The following is a 27,570-nucleotide window of genomic DNA, read 5'->3' as shown; positions in this document are numbered from 1 at the left end:
AAACACCCTGGACAACAAGACTCTTCTCCCTTCCTTAAAACACCCTGGACAACAAGACTCTTCTCCCTTCCCTAAAACACCCTGGACAACAAGACTCTTCTCCCTTCCCTAAAACACCCTGGACAACAAGACTCTTCTCCCTTCCCTAAAACACCCTGGACAACGCTCCACACATCCCAGACTCTAAGCTTCTCCCTTCCCTAAAACACCCTGGACAACAAGACTCTTCTCCCTTCCCTAAAACACCCTGGACAACGCTCCACACGTCCCAGACTCTTCCTGGGCAATTTTCCACATGTTCAATGTACAGATTATAGGCTATAAACAGTATATATTTTGATATTGTATTGTTTACTTTAGACAGATGTTGTTTTCCTGCGATCCTTTACTACAATGTCTCTACAGTATACAGTATGTACAGTATGTGATGTATTACATATTACCTTGTGTTTACATTGCTTACTGTAAGTCAGGATAAAGATCCTCTGATAAATGCTTACATTGTAAATTGTACATGAGGTGAGGTTATTAACAGCAGCAGGTGTACATGTATTGCACTGTACAATGCAGTACATGTACAGTATATGTAGCATATGATAGTATATGCTGGGTTAATTATTAACCAGGCACACTATGGTTTCAAAGTACAGATTATTAATTGTTTGATATTATATTGCTTAGACAGAAGCTACAGTAGCTTCCTGGTTTACTAGTGATCCTTTACTGAGGTCCTGCACTGTCTCTCTGCATTTGATATGTTTACCTGGATTACTGTAAGTGTCTGATAAATAAATACAGTATCTGTTCTCAAATGATTTACATTTCTTTCAAATTATTAAAATTAATTAAAACTAAATTGCATCTGAACATCATTGTGTTCTAATTACCTTGACTGTCTTTCAGTCTGTTTTCAAGGAGTTGGATCTGGTGGTCGCTGCTGCTCAGTCTGTGAGTGAGGTGTTTGTGATGTGTAATTAATTATCTGATGTGAGCAGGTTGTGATGTGTAATTAATTATCTGATGTGATCAGGTTGTGATGTGTAATTAATTATCTGATGTGAGCAGGTTGTGATGTGTCATTCATTCTCTGTTGTGATCAGGTTGTGATGTCTAATTCATTCTCTGTTGGCATCCAGTTGATGATCAAAGCCAGAAGGAGGGTGTACAGTATGTGCTGGAGAGTTATGATTCCTGCATTCATTCATACAAACATTCATTCATGAGTTTGAATAAACATCAAGTTACAATACCTTCATTCTGTCGCTTCATTTGCTGCACACTAGTTCCTACGCTGGACAGCTGAGCTGAAATCACCACAACATTAGCATTAATACATACATTAATACAGTCACATGCAGTTTCATTTGAGTGGATACACTTGGCAACACCAGCATTGAGTCTATGATAAATGAAAATACAGTTTCATTTGAGTGGATACACTTTAGATTACATGGATCAAACATAGGTAAATTACATGATCAAAACAGTAACTTTCCTTTGACTGATTGATATGGCAGCCATATTGAATTTACAATAATTACCTTGACTGTCTTTCAGTCTGTTTTCTAGGAGTTGGACCTGGTTGTCGCTGTTGCTCAGTCTGTCTTTGAGGATTTCCACCTGGGTCTCACTGGCACTGAGCTTGGCAGACATTTCTGGAAAATATAACAGAGAAAATTAGAGTTCTGCTTCAGTGGTAAAAACATTTAGCTTTCAGTCTTTTGTCATGTCTGTTGTTATTGAACACCCTTTACATCTGTGTGTTGGTTAACACATATTGAACCAATTAGAAGTATTAAAAAGTTCTTCTGACAAAACCAGCTGACTTCATTGGTTCCTCAAACTGTCTGCCAAACCAGCTAAAGCAGGGGTCTTCAACAGGGGGTCCGGGACCCCTGGGGGGTCCTCAGAGTTATTATTATTTTCTCCTTTTTTTATATTAACCACTTGAACCCTAGTGTCCATATTCTGAGAACTTTAGCCAACAATAGCAGATCTACAAGCTCACAACGCCTTGCGATGCGAGGCATTGTGAGCTTGTAGATCGCCTATTTTCGGCAAAGAGGTGTAGAGGGGAGAAAGAGCAGACTAAGTACAGAGTGAAAGGTCAAGTTTATTAAGGATTGACGGTTCAAGTGAATATCTACAAACACACATTGACATGAATCCAAAATACATTGATGATGCTGCCGTCAACCGATGAAACTATAATGTATCTATGGGTTGTGGGGGTCCCTCATCCCTCTCTCGACTAAGGGGTCCTTGTCCTGAAAACGTTGAAGACCCCTGAGCTAAAGCATTCGCATCAAAATGTACTTAGTACCAAAAGTGTAGAAAGTACTCATTATGCAGAATGACTCCTTTCAAAAGTTCTCAAATGTGACACATTGTGAGCTTGTATATCAGCTATTTTCTAATGGCCAACGTGTATACAGGGCTGAAGTGGTTAATGTAGGTCTTATAATAATCTGAATATGAAAGTAACTTGTAAAGTTTTCAAATAATTGTAAGTAAAAAGTCAGAGATGAAATGGAGTAAAAGTATTGAAAATTGTTCACTCGTTGAGCTTCATTTATTTTAATTTAAAACAAATGAAAAAGTAATTGAAAAAACAGCACCTCTGATCAAATGAACATCAACTATTTAAATATTGAATCAAGCAACAAACAAAGTGTCACAAAACAAAACTAGAGCAGACGTTAAAATGAGCCTACTCGTGTTTGAAAGGTAAACATACTTTAAAGGACAACTTCATATTTTAGATTGCAATGAGAGAAAAGAAAAGAGGAGTGTTAAAATGTTTTCATTTACTGCTTTCTACAGATTTCAGTGGGTGGGAGCAAGCGTACAAGTGGCTAAACATGTATTTTTAGGCACAATGAGCCACCATAAGTCACATCTGGCCATGAAAGATTGCGGTGCATCTTGGGAATGGGCTTATTGAGCTTATTGAGCCATATCTTAATCCATTAACCCTTGTTCCTAAACTTCTTTGCCTTTTTTTTACTAGTTTGAAAAACATTGAAAAAAACGTCAATTCGCCGATCTACATCAGCACGTTGTGAGCTTGTAGATCAGCTATTTGAAATATTTAAAAAAAAATGTTTTAAAAAATAGTACAAAATGGCAAAAGAGTTTAGGGATAAGGGGTAAGGCATGGGCGGAAATAGGGCCCAATGTGTCTAAAAAGACATTTAGCCACTTACGCTGCACGCATGCCCCATCCCACGGAAATCAATATCGTTAAAATCGCTAAAACATTTGAAAGCAGTAAATGAAAACATTTCAACACTCATCTTTTCTTTTCTCTAAAATAAGAACAAAGTTGTCCTCTTTGTGTCCTGACCTGCATTCTGTCCTTCCAGGTTGCCCAGCCTCTCCTCCATGCTGTTCTTCATCTTTTTGAACATATCTTTGACCTCCCAGCGGAGGTCGTCGGCCCCAGCCACACAGAACAGGAACAACAGCAGAACAGTCTTCATGGTGAAGTCCAGATTGTGAACAGAACACTCTCAACACCCTGTATTTATTTACTGGATGCTCAGACCCTAACACTGATTGGTTCCTTCAGGGGGGGAGGGACAGATATATCGTATTCCTCTTTCTCATTGGATGGAGGCGTGGAGAATGGAACACATGCTTTCAGGGGAGGTGGAGTTAAGCTGTGTTCCTGAGAAGAGCAGCTAGTGGTTCTCAAAGTGGGGTCTGGGGACCCCCAGGGGTCCGTGAGGAGGTTCCCACAGCAAAACGATTTAAACACATTCAAATCTATTTTCTATTTTGGTTAATTGGAAAACATCCCATAGTTAGTTAGTTAGTTAGTTTTGTTTATTGTCCACAATGTGGAAATGTGTCTACATATTGTCTACAAGCTGAGATGAACATCTTGAGAAATCACACGTAATTGTGAAGAATGTAGAATAACAGCAATGACAAAGACAGCAGTCTTCTCTCGTTGGTTGTCTTCACAGAGGTGAGGGTCTGTTGATTCTTTGAGACACACATCACAGTTTTTGCCCGGGCCAAACAATGAATCACATGACATTAATCCTCTTCCCCTATTGGCTCATATTAGGCCATGACGTACCATATCCAGTAGAATGTCTACAGTGGGCTCAGAATGTCCCATTTCACAAGCCTTCACAATGCTTAAGAAAATAGCAGATCTACAAGCTCAGCATTGCTATTTTCAAATATAGCCAAATAAGTATGTATATATATATATTTAGTCATAGGGCTGAAGTGATCAATGTGTGTTTTGTGAAAATAATCTAAATCTAAAAAGTAACTAAAGTTTTCCTTTAATTGCAGAGGAGTAAAAGAGACATATTTGAGGGTGAACGGACCAATCCTACAAACTTTGGAAGCCAACTAGGAAGGTATATGAAATAATATGGGAGAGATCAGTCTTGATCTCTTGACTATAGAGATAGGCTACTCTGTACTGATTTGCCTGATCTTTTGGAACAAGTCTATAGGAGTAATATCAAAAACTGTGTTTTACATGAGTCGGCCTCCTGGTGGCACAGCGGAAGGTGTCCACTGGCACACTGGTGTGGTATATTTTGGGATCATATTCATAAAGTACAGGTCATGAAAGCAGAGGACAAGGGGCTAGACGGGAAAGCACCGAGATTTGAGTGAATCAAGGTAATCTGAGTGAATGGTAAATTCCACAGTTCACAGACAACAGAGCTGTTTCACTGGCAACAAATGCTGATATTTACATAGGCCTGGCTTAATTATGCATTCAAGTTTTAAGGTGTCAAGCTCCACAGGGAATCTTCTGTGAGGCTCGGTTGAAGACAATAGACTCTAGAGTATGTTGATTTGATCGTCTGGGAAGGTCTCACGCCTCCAGTTCCCCAACCTGATTCAACTATCTTGTCAAATAGACTGTTGATTATTAAGTTATTAAGATTAAAGTGGGCTTTCTGTATTTTGACATTCTGTACACCGGTTGGGACGCCTCCCGGTGGGGAATGTGAAAATGGGAGATGTACACACATTTGATAAGGAATTATAACTGCATGGGATTATCTCTGCGCTGTGGTCACAGCCACCATGGTCTGGGGCATTGTAAATTAGCATGTTTAAATATAGCCAGGAGAAAACCCCTCAAGCCCACTCTACTCAGCAGGATATCTACAAGCCAAATGTATTGTTAGGGAAGTTTCCTTTTGGCCAGGCAGTTGTCATGTCACCCGCATAGGCATATAGTTTGAGTGTAATCCATTCCTTAAACTGTCCCTAAGAGGCCCCACAGACGAAATGCGAGATTGCATGAGATCAGAACTCGGGGCCGGGGGTTGATCGGTGATCATTTCAAACGACAGCGATCCTCTGTCTTGAATTCGGGCCCGGTATATCCCGCTGTGCCAGTGAAATATCTGATAGCTTTTCAATCAAGCCAGATATCCTGGATGACCACCCCTAGCGATCTCGGGCCAGAGTTGAGTGGGGAAAAAGTTTTATTTTATTTTTTCTGGCAGTTGATTGAATAAAGAAACAAGGCTCCAGCCTCCACGGAAAGACAAAGTGGCAGCGGTTCTCAAACTATGTGTCCCGACCCAACTTGGGGTCGCGGAAGGTGCCATGGGCTCGCACATTGCCGACCATACTACTGTGTATAACGTGTATTTGCCCTTCAACTATAAAATATATATTGTTTTTTATGAGACATGCATTGTAATTAGGCTATGCTCCCAAATCCATTTTATTACCTTCTGTTTGCATATGCAATGAGTCCCGCAGTGCTGCCAATCTGTTGAAGGTGAAAATCATGGAGGTTTTTTAGCGAGGTGAAACGCCATCAAAAGCCACCTCGAAGATGCAGGTTGGAACGTCATTTATATGGAGCGTGTATCACATTATCTGCGGGGATGGGCGACATAAAGTACTGGAAAATGTGCATCAAATGACAGTGCCGTCGAGCGCTGCTTTTTTTTCCTTTTCTTTTTTTGCGCAGCCTCTTAACAATTAAGGCATGCATGGTGCTTTCATCAGTGCTACTAATTAAATATTAAAACAGCGAAATTAAACAAATATATTCGCTATAGTCTATAATAAAGAGTCTCTCTCTCTCTCTCTCTCTCTCTCTCCCTCTCTCTGTCTGTGCCATATGTGTAGCTAATAATGCAGTATTAATACTTTTACTTAAGTAAAGAATGGGAGTACTTTTTCCATCACTGCTCAAATTAACTGTTCATCAGCGTGCCGTGAATGCTTTCAGGTGTGTATGTGTATCTGATCAATATAGGAAATTGTGTTGTGTGAGCATCTTGTGAGCATGAGAGAGTTTAAGAGTAGACCTAGGCCTATAAAAGCCTTTTAAAATGTTATATCTTGCTCAAATTAATCATTACATCATTGCGAGAAACTAGGTCAGATCAATAATTAGCGCATCAGTTCCAGGTGGTGGTCGCTGATACGGCGAAGCGCAAATCAGTCTTGTCACTCACACAACACAGCTGCTGAGCTGCCTACGGTACGGCACTGTGTTTTAGACTTTGGTTGGTGTTATTACTGTTATGTTGATATGATTGATCTGAACCAAGCTGGACCCAGTGGATTATGTAGTCTACAAGGAAGCACGTTGGCTGTCTCAGCCTGTCTGTCACAGCAATGTATTAATTGGTAGAAGCTGGTGTTACATTCTTCTTCTTTCGTGTATCATCGTCCTTTGCACACAAGTGATAACTGCGCCATCATGACAAAACATTATAAAAACAAAGGTAGGTTGGTAAAACCCAAAACCTAGCCTATATGCCTTTTGTCTTCTAGGTACTGTGCGCACACTGCCGCTGCCCACTTTATAGATATTACCAGTAAGACTCCCTAATCGGGAGATAAGCGACCGTAGGTCACTTATCTCCACAAATAGGGCAAAAATGTGTTTTGCCAAAATCTTCCTGATCCATGTTGATGACATGAGTGTAGACATACTGTGTAGTGATTTTCGTGATTTTAGGGCAAAATCTGTAGGAGCAGTGTCCAAAAATGTGTTTTTAAAAATCGGCCTGGAGGTGGCGCTATATGGGAGAGATTCATGTTGATGGGATGAGTGTAGACATACTGTGTACCGATTTGCGTGATTTTAGGGCAAAAATTGTAGGAGCAGTGTCCAAAAATGTGTTTTGCAAGAATCGGCCTCATGGTGGCGCTAGAAGAGGGCCATGTGAGAAATGAGGGGTGGGGTCTCCGCGCCGGCATGGCGGACGAATAGGTACCGGCCCCGGCTGTCCCGGTCGCTCCTAGCCGGAGTTACGGCATTTTATGTGAGCTGCAGTGTAGGGGGTCCTCCACTGGGGGCGCCACCACTTTTGCATCCGTTCTGGAGCACCAGGAGTCGGTGGTCCCCGGGAATTCCCCGTGAGCAGCCCCGTTGGGGTGGTCATTTGGTCAGTTTAGCACATTTGGTCATTTTTTACATCTGGGGGTCCCCCAGGGACCTGGGGGTCCCTGGAGCTCCGGGGGTGTGTGTGCAAAATTTGGCATGGATCGGGGCAACGGTTGCGGAGATATGAGCAGGGCAAGAGTGTGACGTGTGAGGTGTGACAGACACACTGACTGACTGACTGACTGACTGACTGACTGACTGACGGACTTACACTTTGTGCAGGGTTTGATAGTAAATGCGACCTACGGTCGCAATAATTATATATTCAGTTATTTTTTGGCAAGCGAGACATCTGGCTCTGCATGACTACTAGATATTAAAGGAGTGGCGACACCGGCCGAAAATTAACATTATGATACAGTAGGTCACGTGGTGTTTCTTCAAACAGTCTGAAAAGGAGGCGGGGCCGTATCAGTTAGTAGTGAATGTATACTTCGTCCGTCGTGCGGTGCCGCGCAATGTATACTTCGTCCGTCGTGCGGTGCCGCGCACAACGTGATGGCTTGGCTTGTTGTTAGCGTGTAGCCCGGCTAACGCTGCACCGCACGGCTATTTGCGAGCATAGATGTTTGCGAGAGCTATTGTGACACACACACACACACACACACACACACGCGCGCGCGCGCTAAAGCACACACACACACAGGCTACACACACACAGAGTGTATGAGCCACGGAGCACGGACCTCAGTCCGGCTGCTCGCTGTGCTCCGGTGAGACAGCAGGACATGGCTTGCTCCGGTCGGTCTACTCTGGTGCTCCAGTCAGGTTAGGGAAAGAGACAGCAGGGTATGGCCGACAAAACCGTCTCATAGACGGGGAGAAGCGTGTTGACCCTCGTACACCTTTTTTGACACCTTTTTTTGAAGAAGACATGTACTTTTTTATCGGTCTAACCATTGATTTTATAGCGAATGCTATATAATTTTTACCCCTAGAACTGATAGTTTTAAAGTTGGTTTAGAAAGTCGGAAACACACCTCGGTCAGCTTTTTTTGGGGCAGTTTCAAAAGATAATGATATGGATACTCGACTCCGCGAGTCTCCGCCCCTCCCCCCATATTAGCCCAATCAAATTAATGTATTGCCGTTACTGTACAGAAAGTACTACTTTCAGTACAGTAACTACAATAAATTAATTTGATTGGATAATTTAACATGGGGGTACATGACATCATTAAAAAAATTGGCTAATTTGATAGCCATAATTAGCTGTTTTGGCCGTGTCACGCCCCCTTTAAGTTAACTATAAAAATAAGAACAGATATTGCATCTGTGATAAAGCGGAAAGGATCCCAGCGCGCGTCTCGCTCCTCTGGATAGGTGTAAATTGTATACCTTTTACGCATAGTTAAGAAGGGCATAATAATGCAGTCGTCCAGTATGATTTCATTCACTATACATATTTTAAAAGATTACAGTCTCCATCATCACTGCCGCTCTTCTGGAATGTTGCGGTTTGTACCCAAACTTTCGCAGTGTGCAATGTGATGCGCATCCAGCAAGACACGGCTGAGAGTGTCGCATCTCCAATATCATTGATTTAATAAAATCCATTGCCTCATCCAAGCCTTCAACCAACTGTCCAAAAAGGAACATTTACCTGTAGGGTTCATTTGGTTCCATTACACTGTCAAGTTGCACTAGGTCAATTTAGAGCCCTTAATACACGGGTGCCTCGCATACCAAAAAAAAAGGAGGAGGAGCTGGCTTGGATATAATCTGAAGTTAACCCGGTAGCTCATTCAGACGACAATAATTGTAAAGGGTTTCTACCCGATGGCCCGAGAATATCAAGCAAGTTTGATATTCTCGGAAGAGCTACCGAGGCCATAAAAAGTCCATTAACATAATCCAATCGTGTCGGGGTACCGTTCAAACCCAAGACCGAGTCCGGGGCCGACCGAACGATTTTCCCGGGGGGTCATCCCGAAATCTGATCGGGATGAATCGGCCCCGGGATCTGCCCAGTGTGCACGGGGCTTAAACGTCCCAAGGACAAATATTCATAATTGGAGTGTGTGTCGGGATTGTCAGAATCTCTCATTAAAAGGCCTTTTAATGAGGGATGTGACAACAAGTAGACATACATTCTAATATGGGATAAAGCAAATGGTTTGGGCTCTAAACTTGTGTAAGACTCAAGACACATGACCACATAAGAAAACAAATTATTGATCCCTTGGAATTAAAGGTTATGAATATATGTTTTTATATTGCCAGGATTTGCCATTAATAGGCCGTTGATGAGAAATGTGGCAAGCAGAAACATATATTCATGATTAACCAGTATAGGACGTGAAGACTTCTCAGGGAATCCTCTGTTTTCCTCCCTGCTCAGAAAGAGACGTTTTAATTATTGATCTTTGGGTAAAAGTAACTTCTGCTTAACCATTTTCAACAGGAATTGTCTGTATGAGTATGATTGTTTGAGTTATGAGTGAAATATTGATTGTAAAATGATTCATCATATTGTAGCTTTGTGTTGGAGCATATTGTATAACCTGTATTAAGTGTGCAGTCTGTGCTGACTGCAGCCCCTCCCCTCTTTTGGCGCACCCAGTATTGATTAGCCAAAGGCCATGTGGGTACGGCATGCCTCTATTCAAAAAGGCTTTGAAGTGTTGATTATTTAAGTTGGGGCAGAGCGTGAGTTCTGGGTTCAGAAACCTGTCGCTAGCCACGCTGCGGTCTCGGGACCGGTCTCGAGGCTACTTGGCAGATGTTTAGACCGGTTTTGACCAGAGTTGGGATCCGTTACTCCAAAAAGTAGTGCACTACATATTACATATTACCTCTGAAAAAAGTAGTGCCTTACACTACTTCATTACTTCCTGGAGAAAGTAACTCGTTACACTACTCGTTACACTACTTTTGCGTTACTCCATAAAAAAGCCTGAGATGCATTGCCAACATATATTAGATGTATTAAATATTTATTATATATTATTATAATATCTAATACAATACAGTTATGTTGTTCAATGAAGTGAGCAGGGCTCACTGGTGGTCATTTGAATGAGTCTAATAATAATAATAATATTAATAATACGAAGTTATAATAATTAATCAAAATTATAATAATTAAATTATTTCTGAGCCCCTGTGGCCTTATTTAGCTCACATATGAGTTTATTCATTTATTTATGGACATACATGGTTTCCACCTGACATTATAGCCTATAGTTCTGTATCCATATGTCAGTCAGTTTAAGCAGATTTCATTCCATTTGGCTCCTATGAATTTTCCAGTCCAGGGGTGGACATGACCTGGCGGAGATTCTCCCCCCACAGAGCGCAGCAGGTCATATAGTAATTATTATAAAGTAGGTAGTTCTGTAGTCAAATACAGCTGGGGGGCTTATTACCCCAGGGGGGGCCTATTCCCCCACTCTACCCTACTGTAGCAGGCGAAAGTGATGGAACTACAATGAGATGACTCCGTGTGCAGCAGAAGCACTAAAACAATGTCAAACTAATTCTAGCAGCGGAAAACTTCCCATTTGCTTAAAAAAGCAACATGCAGCGATGGTTTTGCATAAGGAATTATTAATTGTCCGTCATCATCAGCTCATGTCAGAGTCTCAGAGCAAAGGTGAGGTGCTCTTTTTCCCTCTCTCTCTCAGCCTACCGTACATTTCCAGTAGGCTAATTCATTCTTGTGGCTCGCTGGATATTTAATACTCACTATTTGGGGGTTTTAATGTATCTTGTCACGTGTAGGATATTAATCTAGGCTGTGATTCAAACGTCGGCTTTGCGCACCTCGTGATGCGCTGCCGTGCCACTCTTTTTTTCTCTTTTCTCTCTCTCTCTCCCTTTCTCTCATGGGCAAAAGGTAACTCATTTCTTTGCTTGATATTATAAATATCCGTATTTGGGGGGTTTGCTGTTTTTAGTCCCTTGTATTAATCTATATGCGATGGTTATCAAATGTCGGGTGGCTGCTGGCTTGATTGCCACAGTGTCACCGTGACCTGCTGCTGCGCTGACAATCAAATGTGTTATCAAATGTGTTTGATTACCTCTTCTTTGGTTAGTTATTTTAGATAAATGGCAGTTCCAATGTTTTAAAAGACAAGTGATGATGTTTACAATCGGTTCCTGCTGAAGGCAGAAGCAGAAACTGCAGGCACGAAAGTAGCGAGTAGCGAGTAACGCGACCAGGCAGTATTTGTAGTGTTATTATTATTTCGGAGGAGTAGTACCGTTACACTACTCGTTACCGAAAAAAGTAGTATTATTACAGTAACGCGTTACTTTGTAACGCGTTACACCCAACTCTGGTTTTGACAGTGTGAAGCCTGCGGTTTTCCTCAGAACCGGATAGCCTCGAAACCACCTCAAGAGGTAGTCTCGAGGCTGCTTGATGCGACCTTGTGAATGGTGAGCTGCAGTGTGAAGCAACCGTCCACAAAACCGGTTTTGATGTTGAACGTGACCTCATATAAATTCGACGAGTCAGGCGTCGCCACAAATAAACACTAGGTAACAGTTGTCGACATGGCCATAAGATCAGCGACGCGTTAGATTGCTTGCTTGCTGGAGATTTGCGCAGACGCTGACATCCAAACGCAATTAGACAATACCCACAAAAATGCAGACATATTTTCGGTAATCAGTGAGTAGGCCTATATGCGTGAGCGTGGATTTAACAGAACAATAGAACAATGCCGTGCTAAAGTCAAGTGGCTCAAACTACACTATCATAAAGTTAAGGATGCTCTGCTAAAAACTGGCAGCTCCACAGATGAAAAAGATACATTTATTTAACCCTGACATCCTAGACCTAGAATCACAACCCATCACCCGTCCAATAAATCCGAGTCCGTCAACACCGCCAACTTCTCTTCATCATCATCATCATCATCATCAGCAGCACCAGTAGCATCTCCGACTCCACTCTCCAGCCGAAGACAGCACGGGCATGTCCCGTTTTGGTGTCGTAGCGTTAATACTAGTGTACCAACGCTTTTTCGCCTCGTTTCTTTTTCTTTGAGGAAGCCACTGATTTGCACTCACTAGCACACTTGTTCTAATGTAATGTGCAGTGCATGCAGTGTGCCTGCTTGACGTGCTTGTTACCCTTAATGTGAACATTAATTAAGCCACACTGTGGCTTGTGAAAGCGTTTCAATTGTAGGCTATGTTGATTATTAAATAATAAAAATAATAACGTGCGCTGCGCTGGAAGTCTGACACAGTGACTCGCTCATCATCATTCATTCATTTCTGCGCCTGGAAAATAGCAGATCTACAAGCTCACAACGCGTCGCGGATGCGAGGCATTGTGAGCTGGTAGATCAGTGAACGTCACTCGACGCCTACTATACAGGTCTATTGATATGCAAATAGGCTTGTTTCTTTGTTAAACAGTTCTCGAGGTGTGAACTTCGGGGGGTGCGAGACCCCGACTCAGAAAAGGTTTGGTCGTCGGGGATCACTGCAACACTGTTCCACACTGCGCTGTCGCGCGTCATTGGATTGTTACATCAACTTTCGTGCCTGAATTTCTTGGCGACCAGAATCAGCAATGTCGCATAGTTGATGACGTCTGTATTCAACAGCGAGGCACTATGTGCATACCGCCACCTATAGGATCGGGACGTATAGTGCTAGTGATCTCCAGGGAGGCCAGAAGGCATGCCAATGTGAATGCTGGCCAGCGTGAACCAGCAACCGTTTTCAGAATCAGTTCTAATCAAACGGATTGCAGTGTGAATCCGCCGTCAGGTTTTAGTTCCAATCCAGATGCGAGAGGCGAAGCTATGCTCATATTCTGCATTCTGTGAAGAAAATAAAGTTTGTTGACTGCCTACAACTAGCCACTTCTCGACTCATCTTTTCCCTGCACGACTGAAGAACTTTGGACAGAATTAACGACACTGGCATGAATGTAGAGACAGGACTTTAAATCTCCTCACATCACTCTGAATGCAAACTGCATCCTACACATGATTCTACATTCATACAAAAACTGTGACTGCGGAGGGAATGTGGGAGATACATGGGGGTTATTGGAGTCTAACGATAATTACACTGTTCTGACATTATTATATGGACGATCACAATCTGTTGGAAATATTACATTTTTATGTGGTGTCATAATTTAACATGACTATCAAGAAACGAACAAAATGACACCCATGTGCTTTGCGCTAGAAATTAGACTACACTCTGTGGAGGTGGCAACTTGCTCCTTGTATCAGGTGACACCTGTAGGGTGCAGCACCCTTTACTTGCGTGTAGGGATGGGACGATATGAACATCACGATTATAGAGGGTATGCGTGTGACATCATCATCATACCAGGAAGTTATGCGGGAAAGCCTACTGAGTGGCAAAAAAACTACTTTTTGGCCTTAACGGCTCATACATCCAAACAGAAAAGTCCTTTCTGATTGAATTAAACAATGTTAAATGACGTTAAACTCACTTTGCCACTCGATTTGCCATTCACTTTAAGCATGCACATACCCTCTATTGTGACAAAAGAAATGGCGATTTACAATATTATCAAAATCCATTATCTTGGGGCAGAACATTTGCCAAAAAATAGCTGATCTACAAGCTCACAACGCGTTGCATCGCAGATATTTTAAGTAGGTCTACCTTTTACCATTTATAGAGGGTTTAAATGGTACCGAATATGCAGCTCGGCAAATAAAAGGTGAATTGATCTCCATTGTTCACAATGGTTTGTAATGCAGGCTGCTATCCCAGGAAGTGATGTGATCCAAGATGGCCGCAGTGTGAATAAGGTCTACTCTATAGAGCATCGCAGTGAGGTGTCAGAAAGTAAACTGCCCATTCATTTTCACCATAGGGTTTTTCATTATCAGCCACAAAGTCGTAGCAATTCAATGTACACTTACCACTAGGCTGGTGGTTGTAAAATGGTTCTATATGCTCCTGTAGAACTCCCGAGTATGTATGCAATCACTCTAGTTTTAGTAAAAACATACCCATACTGCTAAAACTGTACATCCGGTGAAATCGACGTCTGTGATTGGTGGAGATTCTTCTTCTTTTGTAAATCTTGCGGTTGCCGCGAAAATAGCTACTGCCCGGCAGATTATTGCACTTCAGCAGAAATCCTTTGTCCGAGGCTTAAAAACGTGAAAATAAATACTTTATGAAATGTCTATGGAAGAAATGAATGGGGAAAACGCTTCCAACCTCAGAGTGAAGACGGGGTGGGGCTTCAACTGCGATGCTCTATAGCCTCTCACACTCAACACTTACAAAGTTATTGTTGGATAGGATTTAGTCCACAATTCATACTGTATTGATGTGGTGTCATAGGAGAGATAACAGGAAAACCATCACAATAATAATTATTCTACATTCTGTAATGGTGTAGACGTCTTGTAAATTAAGAATATGCAGATGTTTAACAATAATTTAACTCTTGAGAGCGTAAAATGAAACCAAATGGACCCGTAGGGGTCCATCTGGTTTCATTTACACTGTCAAGAGTTAAAGGTCTATGAGGGTCCATTTGGTTACCAACTCTCCATCATTTAGCTGGGGACCACCTGGAACCCCCTCCAGGACCAATGGTGGTCCCCGGACCACTGGTTGAGAACCACAGTTCTAGATGTATCAATACAGTGTTAAACATAATCAGTCAAACATACAATAGACACAGTGCTTTTGAATATGTTTTTATTTATTGACAGATGAATATGAGCATTATGGAAGCTCTTTAAAGTATATGGTACCAGTAGTGTGGTAGAAATACTCACATTGATTACCAGTAGTGCTGGTAGAAATACTCACATTGATTACCAGTAGTGCTGGTAGAAATACTCACATTGATTACCAGTAGTGCTGGTAGAAATACTCACATTGATTACTTGAGTAAAAGTAGTAACAGCACAATGTAGACATTTCTCAAAGTGTTTTAATAAATTGCAGGTCTACTGTACAGGATAAACGTTTGATTAGGAATATTGAAAGTATAAAACAAGCAGCAACAAAGTATCTAAAGCTTTCAACTAATTGCTATAGAGTAAAAAGTACTTTTGATATTTCTAGGAAGAAACTCCTGGGACCCAAACTTAAAAAAATAGTGAAAATACCATTTAAAATAATTAACATTTCTCTTTGTAGGCTAATTGGCCATCATTCCCAAATCATCATTCTAACTGCAACTATAATTATTTGTCAAATGTTCACCTTGATAACAGCCACGGAAGTTATGCAGGCCATTATAAAACAAAAAACAGGCGCCCACACCCTAGGTGGGGTTGGCGATAGGGCCTTTCTGTGTGGAGTTTGCATGTTCTCCCCGTGTCTCCTAGGGTTGATACCCTCACAAAAACATGCACGTAATCCTGGTCTCAATAATGCCTCCCCCTGGCCAGCCAGGGCGCCTGATGGAGGGGAAAGGAACTGGTTGGAATAACGTGTTCCTTCCACGCGCTACGTCCAAACCAGGGAAATCTCCACTGTCAGGTGAAAAGAAGCAACTTGGACTCCTCATGCATAGAAGGAAGCATGAGGTCAGTCCGTTGTCTCCCTTGGCGCGACAGAGGGAGAGCAGAGCCCAGGATTACATAGGCAATTAGCACTGGGTGAAAAAATGGGTTACAAAATTGTGGGATAAAAATTATAGAGAAAACAAATAAAAATAAAACAAAAAACAGTTGTTAAAATGTTAAAAGTCAAAAATATCCTGAATCTTTTTATTTTTAAAGCAGATCTGTGAGCTCACAATGGATAGAATTGCTACACGTTGTGAGCTTGTAGATCAGCTATTTTCAGATAGCCGATGTGTGTACGGTTGAAGTGATTAAACAGATTGTTTATGCAATATTAATTCCATTTGCTGGGGACGGTCCCTAGACCCCACTTTGAGAACCACCGTTACATAGTATAGAGCAGAAAACCACTGAGTCATCATTTTACAATTATTTTATAATTATTCATTATTTTTGCAAGCACATAATATTCTCTCCATTACATTTCCACCCTTGAGACCCAAACTTTGAAAAATATAGATTATTAATTAAAGGAGCTATAGTCAACCTTTTCTTGAAAAACGGATGCTAAAATAAAAATAATGTTTCGAAAATATTTTATAAAAATAATAAGCTTCATATATGTGTTCCTATTCAAAAATGACCACAAAAAGCGTAAAATAATGATAAAATAATCATTTTGGCCATTGTCAGACCGGCACTTTGTTTACATTCTAGTGTCTAGACTAGGATGTAAACAAAGTGTCGGTCCTACAATGAAAAAGTTGACTATAGCTCCTTTAATTCAACTATAGTGAAAATAGCCAATCTACATGCTCACAACTGTCGTGAATTTGTAGATCTGCTTTTGTTCTGAATTTCAATTGAGCAATGCAATGATATCAAAAAGAAAATGCACTTTGTAATTTGTACTTTTGAATACTTGAGTATTTGCTAGAGTTTATCCTTACAGAGTGTAGAGCAGAAACCCAGAGAATGTGTTCTGGTTGTCGTTATCGTCATGGAGCCTGTATGTGTTCTTAGTAGTAGTACGAGGTAAACGCATGTCAACTGTGTCTCCTCTCTCCAGCTCCACCACCATGCCATTAGATACATATTCAAACTTGTTAGGATGACTATTGTATCCACAGTTCCACATGAGACTCTGTCCATTTTTAAACAGCTTGATGCACACTGAGTGTGGTGCTGAACCGCCACAAGCTGCTGTAAACCTGAAGTTATAGACTCCTTTGAATGGTGCTGAAAAAATGCCTATGAGAGGACATGTACATGTACATGCACACGCACACGCAAACACACACACACGCGCACGCACGCACGCACGCACGCACACACACTATTAGTACAGGTGTGTGAATACATCATCTTACCATAATTTTGGACAAGAAGATGATGGTTTCAACCACAACATATGTTCTGATGTATTCTCAGTGTGTTGGAACTTATTTTGCTTTCTTATATTGATCTGTGACAGTGAGTTTCACTGGACACACATCTGGACAGTAGTCCACATTTCAATGTGTCAGATAGTGGTTGTGTAATTAGTTAATGAGAGATAATTGATAATTGAATTAACCTGTCATAATCCCCTCTTACCTGTAGATGGATTGTATGCGTTGCCGATGTTAGTGTGAACTCTAGAGTAGACCAGAGTGGTTACAGTAGTATATGGTCCAAACCACCCTACACCCAGACCAGCAGAGAAGGCCACCTTTGGTTTGTCTGTCAACACAGGAGCATTAACACAATGTTTGTTATAAAAGCTTATGTTATACTCTTAAACCAATCAAATGTTTTAACACACGCACACACACGCGCGCACGCACGCGCACGCACGCACGCGCACACACACACACACACACACACACACACACACACACACACACACACACACACACACACACACACACTGAATTGAATTTCAAACGTTTTTTAATGTGTTACTAGATAGGCCTATATAGGGTTTTCAAAGTGGGTGACAGGGCACCCTGGGGTGCCGTGAGGGCAGTGCAGGGTTTGCCACAAGATAATTTGATAATATTTCATTTTTTTGTATCATTTTAAGTACATTAAGTTATTTTCAGTTCTAACCAACATGGCAATTATCTGCTATTGTTTCCCCTTATATGGAGGTGACTTATTTGACTGTACAACGCAATTCTGATTTACTCAATTAAACACAAAGCTGGGAGTGAAAATTATGAATATAATGTAGGGGTGCCTCGGAGGAAAGAAATATTTATAGGGGTGCCCTGAGCCAAAAGGTTTGGGAACCCCTGTACTAGACACCTTTACAAACACAGTGGTGAAGAAATGTATTGGTAAGGAATATATTCACAGATTGTAATAACATCCCCTGACTGAACACACCAAATTAATGGGACACAAAAAGGCCAAAGGCTTGTTTCCATTGTGATCCATTAAACATTCAACGCTCAAACAACTGGACAATACAGTGCAACAAAAGCCTAGACTCTTCTCCCTTCCCTGAAACACCCTGGACAACAAGACTCTTCTCCCTTCTATAAAACACCCTGGACGACGCTCCACGCGTCCCAGACTCTTCTCCCTTCTATAAAACACCCTGGACGACGCTCCACGCGTCCCAGACTCTTCTCCCTTCTATAAAACACCCTGGACGACGCTCCACCCGTCCCAGACTCTTCTCCCTTCCTTAAAACACCCTGGACGACGCTCCACACATCCCGGACTCTTCTCCCTTCCCTAAAACACCCTTGACAACGCTCCACATGTTCAATGTACAGAATAGATTATTGTCTATATTTTCGATATGTTTACTTTAGACAAATGTTGTTTACCTGTGATCCTTTACTGAGGCACCACACTAGCTGTCTCTATGCATGTGATTACTGTAAGTAATATCATGTATTCTAGTTTTGTATGTGCTCTGTTTTTGCATATTGTTGTTTTAGTGTGTACTATTGTTATAATATTGGCACTGCTGAAAAAGAGGGTCCAGCCATCAGTCTGTTACCGGACTGGAGGGCTTTTTTAAATTAAAAAGTCACTCTGGATAAAGATCCTCTGATAAATGCCTACATTGTAATTTGTAAATGAGGTGAGGTTATAAACAGTTTGTTAAACCCAATAGCTTCAAAGTACAGATAACGTAGTGTGCCACCATTTTCCCATTCACTGCACTCCATGTTGTGGAAATCCACTAATCCCCAGATGTTGACCAGATTGTTTACGTTTACACGCAGAAGAGAAATTGTAACAGCGGCCGACCGTCGCGGCCCAGTGTGTCTCGGCGATCAAAGCGTTTTTGGAAGTAGATTCCGAGATAAAGTTGTTTCTTTGCAGCGCAATGAATAGAAGCCTATGGAGATTACACGGTTCCGGATTACATCATCGCCCAATGGATCACTGTAGGCCTACAGTGAGTATTCACCATGCGAGCCCCTTTGACTGCTCGCTAATGTTATATAATATAAAACGAAAATCCCGAACTTTTCTTCGGGATCAGCACACCACGGCCTGGATTGGCACTTAACCAGTAAACCACTTTAATTGCCTGCTGGGGACTTGGTCTTTATTTGTTCATAATTATGTTCTTATGCCACAAAACAAGTAGGCATAGGCCTATTTGGTGCTCTAATAGGCACAACTATGTGTTGCATATTCCTGAATTAGCCCAAAGTTATAGTTTATTGTTTTATATGCAGTGTGATTGTTTAAAAACAACAATTAGTCTGTGTTGTGGATGAGAATTACAAACCTGCAGCTGTTTAGGTGAGAGGAGAGAGAACCAGGAGAGAACAAAACAAACACACACCTCGCTCTACTGAGAACGGATCATGATCTTTTTTATCTAGCGCCTCTACTGGAACACTCCACCATGGCAGCTCCAGTTACACTGTGCATGTGCAATACCCCCACAATTTTTGATACACACCCCTTCTGCAGTATCCTTCCTTTTTGAGCGGTGGTCACACCGTCTCCATAGCGTGGCCGTGTGTGTATCCGTGTGTGTCTGTCTGTCTGTCTGTGTGTGTGTCTGTCTGTCTGTCTGTATGTAGCCTCTGGTGTATGTAGCCTGAGTACCCTGTGTGACCAGAGAGGTGCTGTTGAGTCTAGTCTGCCCTGAGCATCAACTGCAATATAGTGTTGGCCTGAGTGAGCAAGTATGGCTCACACTCTCACACACACGGGTGCACGCCCCCCCCCCCCCCCCCCCCCCCCCACGCACGCACGCACACACACACACACACACACACACACACACACACACACACACACACACACACACACACACACACACACACACACACCACCGCTCACTTCAAACTTGGGTTTGATTTTATCCTAGGTTTAGCTGTGATCCTTTACTGAGGCACTGCACTATCTCTCTGCATTTGATGTGTGTTTATCTTGCTTACTATAAGTGTCTGATGAATGCATACAGTAGGCCTACACTACAATATCAACACAGTATCTATCCTCAATTTATTGGCACTCATTTCAAATTATTAAAATTAATTAAAACTAAATTAAGTCATGTTTCCATCACTGTCCTCTCCTGTCTGATTCACTGACTATCATTGTGTTCTAATTACCTTCAATGTCTTTCAGTCTGTTTTCAAGGAGTTGGACCTGGGACTCGCTGGCAGTGAGGTTGGCAGCCATTTCTGAAAAATACAACAGAGGAAATGAGTACAGGTAAATGGTACAGGTCTGCATGGTGGTGATGGTCACTGGTCAGGTATGTTTTTCCACTGGCCCAACACAACACCACACCACACCACACCACTCCACACCACACCGCCCACTTGTGACAGGTTTTCCACTACAAGGACCTGGGTAGAGTGGTGTGAAAGTGGTACTAAACGTGGTACGAAAAAGTATTCAATCTAGAGTAGGTTTGAGCTAGGCCAAACAGGGCCAAACACTTCATAATGATCACTCACTGACTTTTCATTTAGACCACCAGGATATAGTTGTAATAAATGATAATAGATTATATTGTGTTATAACCACTATTATAATCTATTATAGTGTATTATAGTTATCATAGTAATACATTCATACGTTCAACATTGATTCATACGTACAACAGCGCAGCGGTGCAGCCAGAGACATCATGATACTGCGCTGCGCTTGCCTACCAGATTAAAAAAGCCCCACCCTATAACCCAAAGCCTGTCATACGTGACCAGTTGAGCTCGGACCAGCCGGGGCCCAGCCCGGCCCTGCCCGCACCGACCTGTCGGATCCCGTCGGGCCCGGGATGAAATTCTAAGCTCTAATCTGTGTGTTGGTTAGAACATATTGAGCCAATTAAAAGTATTAAAAAACACGGTACGTCCGATTAAAGGGATTGTAAAAGCCACTGCACTGCTTTTCTTTGTTCGATTATTGTTATTATTTGCATTATTATATTCATAATTATTCAGTATTATTTGGCATTATTAGTTGTGTTAGTTCATAGTTTGTTAGTTAATTGATTGATTAATTAGATGATTTGGTCACTAGAGGCACACCTCTCCCAGGCCTAACTGATTGGCAGGCACAGCAAAGGCTTAAGTAGGCCTGGGTAATGAGGGGAGGCATGCACCTGGTGGACAAATGTTTTTTTGACCAGTGCCAGAGCCACAGTGAAGAGCCTTAGAACTATGCCATGGAGAAATGATTGTATTACTTTATTTTGAGAATTAAACCTGCAACCAAAACATCAAGTCGCTTTGTGGACATTGTGTGCTTAAGCCTGCGTACAGCCTAGATCCGGGTGCATCAGTGTGTTTGTTAAGGAGGTTTGTTTGGAACCGACAATCTGCACTTTCAGGGATATTTCACTTTCAAAAAAAACTTTTGGTCATTTTATCGTCTAATCAGGCTTTTATGAACACCCTGAACAGTTTTTAATTTACAAACACAGTGGTGAAGAAATGTAATGGTAAGGAATTTATTCCCAGATTGTAAAAACATTCCCTGACTAAACACACCAAATGGATGAGACACAAAAAGGCCAAAGGCTTGTTTCCATTGTGATCCATTAAACATTCAACGCTCAAACAACTGGACAAACAAACCCAGACTTTTCTCCCCTCCCTAAAACACCCTGGACAACAAGACTCTTCTACCTTCCCTAAAACACCCTGGACAACAAGACTCTTCTACCTTCCCTAAAACACCCTGGACAACAAGACTCTTCTCCCTTCCCTAAAACACCCTGGACAACGCTCCACACGTCCCAGACTCTTCTCCCCTCCCTAAAACACCCTGGACAACGCTCCACGCGTCCCAGACTCTTCTCCCTTCCCTAAAACACCCTGGACAACGCTCCACACGTCCCAGACTCTTCTCCCCTCCCTAAAACACCCTGGAAGACGCTCCACGCGTCCCAGACTCTTCTCCCCTCCCTAAAACACCCTGGACGACGCTCCACGCGTCCCAGACTCTTCTCCCTTCCCTAAAACACCCTGGACAACGCTCCACGCGTCCCAGACTCTTCTCCCTTTGCTAAAACACCCTGGACGACGCTCCACGCGTCCCAGACTCTTCTCCCCTCCCTAAAACACCCAGGACGACGCTCCACGCGTCCCAGACTCTTCTCCCTTCCCTAAAACACCCTGGACGACGCTCCACGCGTCCCAGACTCTTCTCCCTTCCCTAAAACACCCTGGACGACGCTCCACGCGTCCCAGACTCTTCTCCCTTCCCTAAAACACCCTGGAAGACGCTCCACGCGTCCCAGACTCTTCTCCCTTCCCTAAAACACCCTGGACGACGCTCCACGCGTCCCAGACTCTTCTCCCTTCCTTAAAACACCCTGGACGACGCTCCACACGTCCCAGACTCTTCTCCCCTCCCTAAAACACCCTGGACGACGCTCCACGCGTCCCAGACTCTTCTCCCTTCCCTAAAACACCCTGGAAGACGCTCCACGCGTCCCAGACTCTTCTCCCTTCCCTAAAACACCCAGGACGACGCTCCACGCGTCCCAGACTCTTCTCCCTTCCCTAAAACACCCTGGAAGACGCTCCACGCGTCCCAGACTCTTCTCCCCTCCCTAAAACACCCTGGACAACGCTCCACGCGTCCCAGACTCTTCTCCCTTCCCTAAAACACCCTGGACAACGCTCCTGGTTTACCTATGATCCTTTACTGAGGCACTGCACTGTCTCTCTGCATTTGATGTGTTTACCTTTACGCTAAGTGTCTGATAAATGCATACAGTATCTATTCTGAAATGATTTACCTTCAACGTCTTTCAGTCTGTTTTCAAGGAGTTGGGCCTGGTCTTTGAGGATTTCCGCCTGGGTCTCACTGGCACTGAGCTTGGCAGACATTTCTTAAAAACATAACAGAGAAAATTAGAGTTCTGCTTCAGTGGTAAAAACATTTAGCTTTCAGTCTTTTGTCATGTCTCTTGCTATTGATTGATTGAAGATTGAAGAGTTTATTAGCAGTTTGCAATAGAAAAAATTACAGTTTCATGACAGCACAAATCACTGGTACAAGATCAATTAAAAGGATTTCCTAGTAAGCTTTACGGCTTATTTGCACAGGAACCACTTTATGTATCTCAAATAACATTGAAAGACAGATGGATAGAACATAGTAGGCTACTTTACCTAGGATAACATCAATTACAAAATTTGGTAGCGAGCAATCTGTGCGGCAGTTATGGTCAAACTGGGGTTTGATTGATCTGTTCTGTTTGCTTAACACCTAACACATGACATCATGATCAGAACAGCTTTTGATTGGTCCGTGCTGACGTCATGGTTAACACAAGGCTGAAACAAAAGGAGCGGTTTGCACCGCTCAAAAAATGTTGCTATCCATTTGGAGTCTGTAAACCCACCATGTGCTGTGAGACCCCAGACATGCGTCTGTGCGTGTCAGTAACTGTCTCTCAGTCCTTGTCCCCTTTTATGGGCATATCGGTTGGATTGGGGTTCTTCTGAACATTTTGTCACAACAGGTGATGTCACAAAAGGTGATGTCACAAAAGGTGATGTCACAACGTTACTGAAGGACAGACGTACTGACAGGCTGTGCCGGTTTTCATAGTTAACTGCGACCTATGGTCGCAAAAAAATAAAATCAGCAGATCTACAAACCCACAATGTGACACATCGATCGTCTATATTATAATGGCCGAAATGTATACAGGGCTGAAGTAGTTAATGCAGGCTTTGTAGTAATAATCTAAATCTACAAAGTAACTACTGTAGTATCTGAATAGTTTTCAAATAATTGTAGTGGAGTAAAAAGTACAATATTGTTAGTTGCTCCACACTAGCAGTTAGCCTTGTTTCTACGTTGGACAGCTGAGCTGAAATCACCACAACATTAGGATTAATACATTACATCAATACAATCACATGCTCCTTCATTTGAGTGGATACTCAGTCCCAATTGGAGGTTGCAAATCTTGGGGTGGGTGGCCGTAGCTGAATGGTTAGTGAGCCTGCCTTGGACTCTGGAGGTCCCAGGTTCGATTCCAGCTCCAGGAAGTGTCCATGAGCAAGACCACCTAACCCCTTAAGTTTTCCCCTTTTTTTCCTGACTATATCTACTGCATAGTAGTGTGTTCTATCCGTCTGTCATTCAATGTTATATGAGATACTTCAATGGTTTCCTATGGAAATAAGCTTAGTCTTTTCTAGCATCTCCTTTTAGTAGACCTTGTACCAGTGAACTGTACCGTCATGAAACTGTACTTTTTCCTATGCAAACTTCTAATAAAGTCTTCAATCAATCAATCAAATCCTGCAAACGTTGGAAACCAATGTTAGCCTATCTGGATGGAATATGAAATGACTATAGAGATGCTGAGTACCGATTTGCGTGACATTTGGACGAAATCTGTAGAACTAATAGCAATAATGTGTTATGAAAAGAGCTGCCTCCTGATGGCGCTACAACAGGCCGATCTGAAATATTTGGAGAGAGAGAGAGAGAGAGATAGCGGTATATAAATATAGATGTGCCATTTCAACTGCTCTTTTCCTAAACAAATGTTTCTTTTCCTGTTTTGTCTTTCCAACTTTTATGGAGAATGGAGCGTAGTTCTTTAGGAATCCGCAAATGGCAAGAAACCACTCCATTCCCAAAGCTGAATCCACCCTCAAAGGTAGATTCAAACTTCGGAGTCAGAGAAGGTCATAAAAATAGCAAAAATAGCTGATCTACAAGCTCAATGTTCTGCAGATCCACTGGATATCTCTGTCTTACCAATGGCAGGATCTGTGAAGTTTACACAGCTATATATACAGTATACTGTAGTTAAACTATGAAACGTGTTACAGTAAACGCATTTCAAATTGTACATTTACAACATCTTGAAGGGGAAGGTCTAAAACTTGGGTATCTTGGGGGCCTGTTAGCATTCAGGGTCCAGGTCTTTGAGTGAACAATTTACAGTCTTAAAAAGATACAATTTAGTATTAATAAATAATATCTATACCACCTTCATTCTGTCTCTCCAGATGATCCACTTGCTTGGCACTAGCAGTTAGCTTTGTTTCTACGCTGGACAGCTGACCTGAAATCACAACATTATTAGCATTAATACATACATTAATAAAATCACATGTGGCCTCCATATATGGGCATTCCCATATGAAGTCCCATTAGATATGGGCTTAATATTGATGACATGGGATTCTGTTAGTGTGGTTCCCCTGACATCACAGTGAAGTCAGAGCATGATCTCACGGTGATGTCAGAGCGGCAAACTCATAGACCTTACAAAAGTGTACACGTCCGGAAGGACAAGCTGTGTTGGTTCTGATAGTAAACTGTGACCTACGGTCGCAATCAATCATGTGTTTTGCAAAAAGCATGCGTGCGTGCGTGCGTGCGTGCGTGCGTGCGTGCGTGCGTGCGTGTGTGCGTGTGTGCGTGTGTGATTCGCATTGAATAATATCACATAATACATAATAGCATTGCCTCAGCCTGGTATAGCTCCAGTCTGAGACAGCCATATCAACTTTTCCAGGTCATCACAAACCATTTATTTGTGGGTCCGTTTTTAGCCCAAGGATTATTTTTTTGTGAAAAACAAATTAAATGCAATGGATTCAGAATCATGAAAAACGCATAGTTTGACTCCTCACATGCTACTTAAAGCAGATTTTCTTTTGTATTTTTTCCAGTTGATCCCATGCCCAGCAGTGGGCACGCGCCCATATGCACGACCTCGCCATTTATGGCGAGGTCACTTCTCGCCCTTAGAGCATCTTCCTGGTCTTGCTTACTGTAAGTGTCTGATCAATGCTTACATTATAAATTGCACATAAGGTGAGGTTACAACAGCAGGGGGTGCAAACAGTATTAATATGAATTACAATAACAACACAGTATCTGTTCACTTATTAAAATTAATTCAAACTAAATGAAGTCTTTGTCACTGCCCTAGCTGTCTGCATTCAATCTGATTACCTTCACTCTCTCTCAGTCTGTTTTGAAGGAGTTGGACCTGGTTGTCACTGCTGCGCAGTCCGTTTCTGAGGATGTCCACCTGGGTCTCACTGGCACTGAGCTTGGCAGACATTTCTGAAGGGCAGTGGAAGGGCAGTTTAAGGTCCAGATGATATATAGGCAGACTGCTCACACACGCACGCACAAACACATTAATGATATCCACTCAACACCATCGCACAACGGGGGAAAACAACCCTCCAATATGTGTGTCCCCAACCTGATATGAGCTCACTTTGACGTTTCATGTCTATCCATGGATCTGTTAAACTGTAGCCTACTCTGCTGCTGCGTCTTGCCTCTCATGATTAATTTATGATTAGTCGTGTGACTGAAGTGCGCATAAAAATATAGATCTCCAAGACCACAACGTGTCCTGCCACGCCACGTAGGGCTTGTAGATCAGGGTTCTGTAGGAAATGGGCGTGTAAGCTACTTTGACTTGAAACGCAAAGCGGGACCTGTGCTGTGCCCTGTTCCCAGTAGTATGTGACTGGTAGCGTTTCTGCTGTTTCTGGTTGGCCTATAAAACTTGTAGATCGGCTATTTTCTAATGGCCGAAATGTATACAGGGCTGAAGTGGTTAATGTCATTTTTTGTATATAAGTATCTAAAATGTTTGACTCATGGAAAACACACGTCCCTGATCCTGGTGACTGAATGTGTCCATGTAATGAGGTGGCCTCCGTTTTTTAAATTAATGTTTTAATTTATTTTAATGTTTTTTGTTGTTGTTGAAAAAGTTGTTGAAAAAGTAATTAAAAAAAACATGGTGCATCTAATCAAACGATCATTAAATATCTAAATATTGAATCAAGCAACAAACAAAGCATCACAAAAGAAAGCTAGAGCAGATGTTAAAATGAGCCCAATCATGTTTGAAAGGTAAACATCTCTAAGTCAGTGGTTCTCTCATGTGAAATAAGCTGATGTTGATGATGACCTGTTTTTAAAGGGATATTTCACTTTCAAATAAACTTTTGGTCATTTTATTGTCTAATCAGGCTTTTATGAACACCCTGAACAGTTTTTAATTTGCTTGATTCAATATTTAGATATTTTATGTAAATGTTACCAGGCCCTCCAGGCCCAGGGCCTCTCCCCACACACACCCATTGTAACTTCAAACTTCATTTTAACCATGATAGATTCATTAAAAACACCCATTATTTTTTCTGGTGACTCATACTACCCTCCTAATACGTGAGCAGGCCGTGTTTTTTCGATAACTTT

At 42.1% G+C, this 27,570-nt stretch overlaps 2 protein-coding genes across 2 annotated transcripts in view; both read right to left on the bottom strand.

The window, feature by feature from the left end:
* Positions 1-1,236: 1,236 nt before the first annotated feature.
* The window catches only part of LOC308286187 (uncharacterized protein), a gene marked incomplete at both ends in the record, with an annotated part of 54,884 nt that continues 28,550 nt past the window's right edge, over positions 1,237-27,570 (bottom strand). Inside the window, 2 exons of the mRNA XM_080727148.1 lie at positions 1,237-1,304; positions 1,542-1,655. Of these exons, the coding sequence (XP_080583274.1) occupies positions 1,237-1,304; positions 1,542-1,655 (182 nt within the window). The remainder of the gene's footprint in view (positions 1,305-1,541; positions 1,656-27,570) is intronic.
* LOC308286038 (uncharacterized protein) overlaps positions 15,109-27,570 on the bottom strand; it is a gene marked incomplete at its 5' end in the record, with an annotated part of 13,401 nt that continues 939 nt past the window's right edge. The window contains 6 exons of the mRNA XM_080727001.1: positions 15,109-17,136; positions 17,482-17,607; positions 20,463-20,534; positions 23,105-23,197; positions 25,325-25,399; positions 26,299-26,412. Of these exons, the coding sequence (XP_080583127.1) occupies positions 16,832-17,136; positions 17,482-17,607; positions 20,463-20,534; positions 23,105-23,197; positions 25,325-25,399; positions 26,299-26,412 (785 nt within the window). The 3' untranslated portion in view covers positions 15,109-16,831. The remainder of the gene's footprint in view (positions 17,137-17,481; positions 17,608-20,462; positions 20,535-23,104; positions 23,198-25,324; positions 25,400-26,298; positions 26,413-27,570) is intronic.

The sequence above is a fragment of the Nannobrachium achirus genome, assembly GCF_963921795.1.
Source record: "Nannobrachium achirus genome assembly, chromosome: 5".
Classification (NCBI taxonomy): domain Eukaryota; kingdom Metazoa; phylum Chordata; class Actinopteri; order Myctophiformes; family Myctophidae; genus Nannobrachium; species Nannobrachium achirus.
Note: the sequence above shows the minus strand (reverse complement) of the source record. Positions and strands in the feature narration are given on the sequence as shown.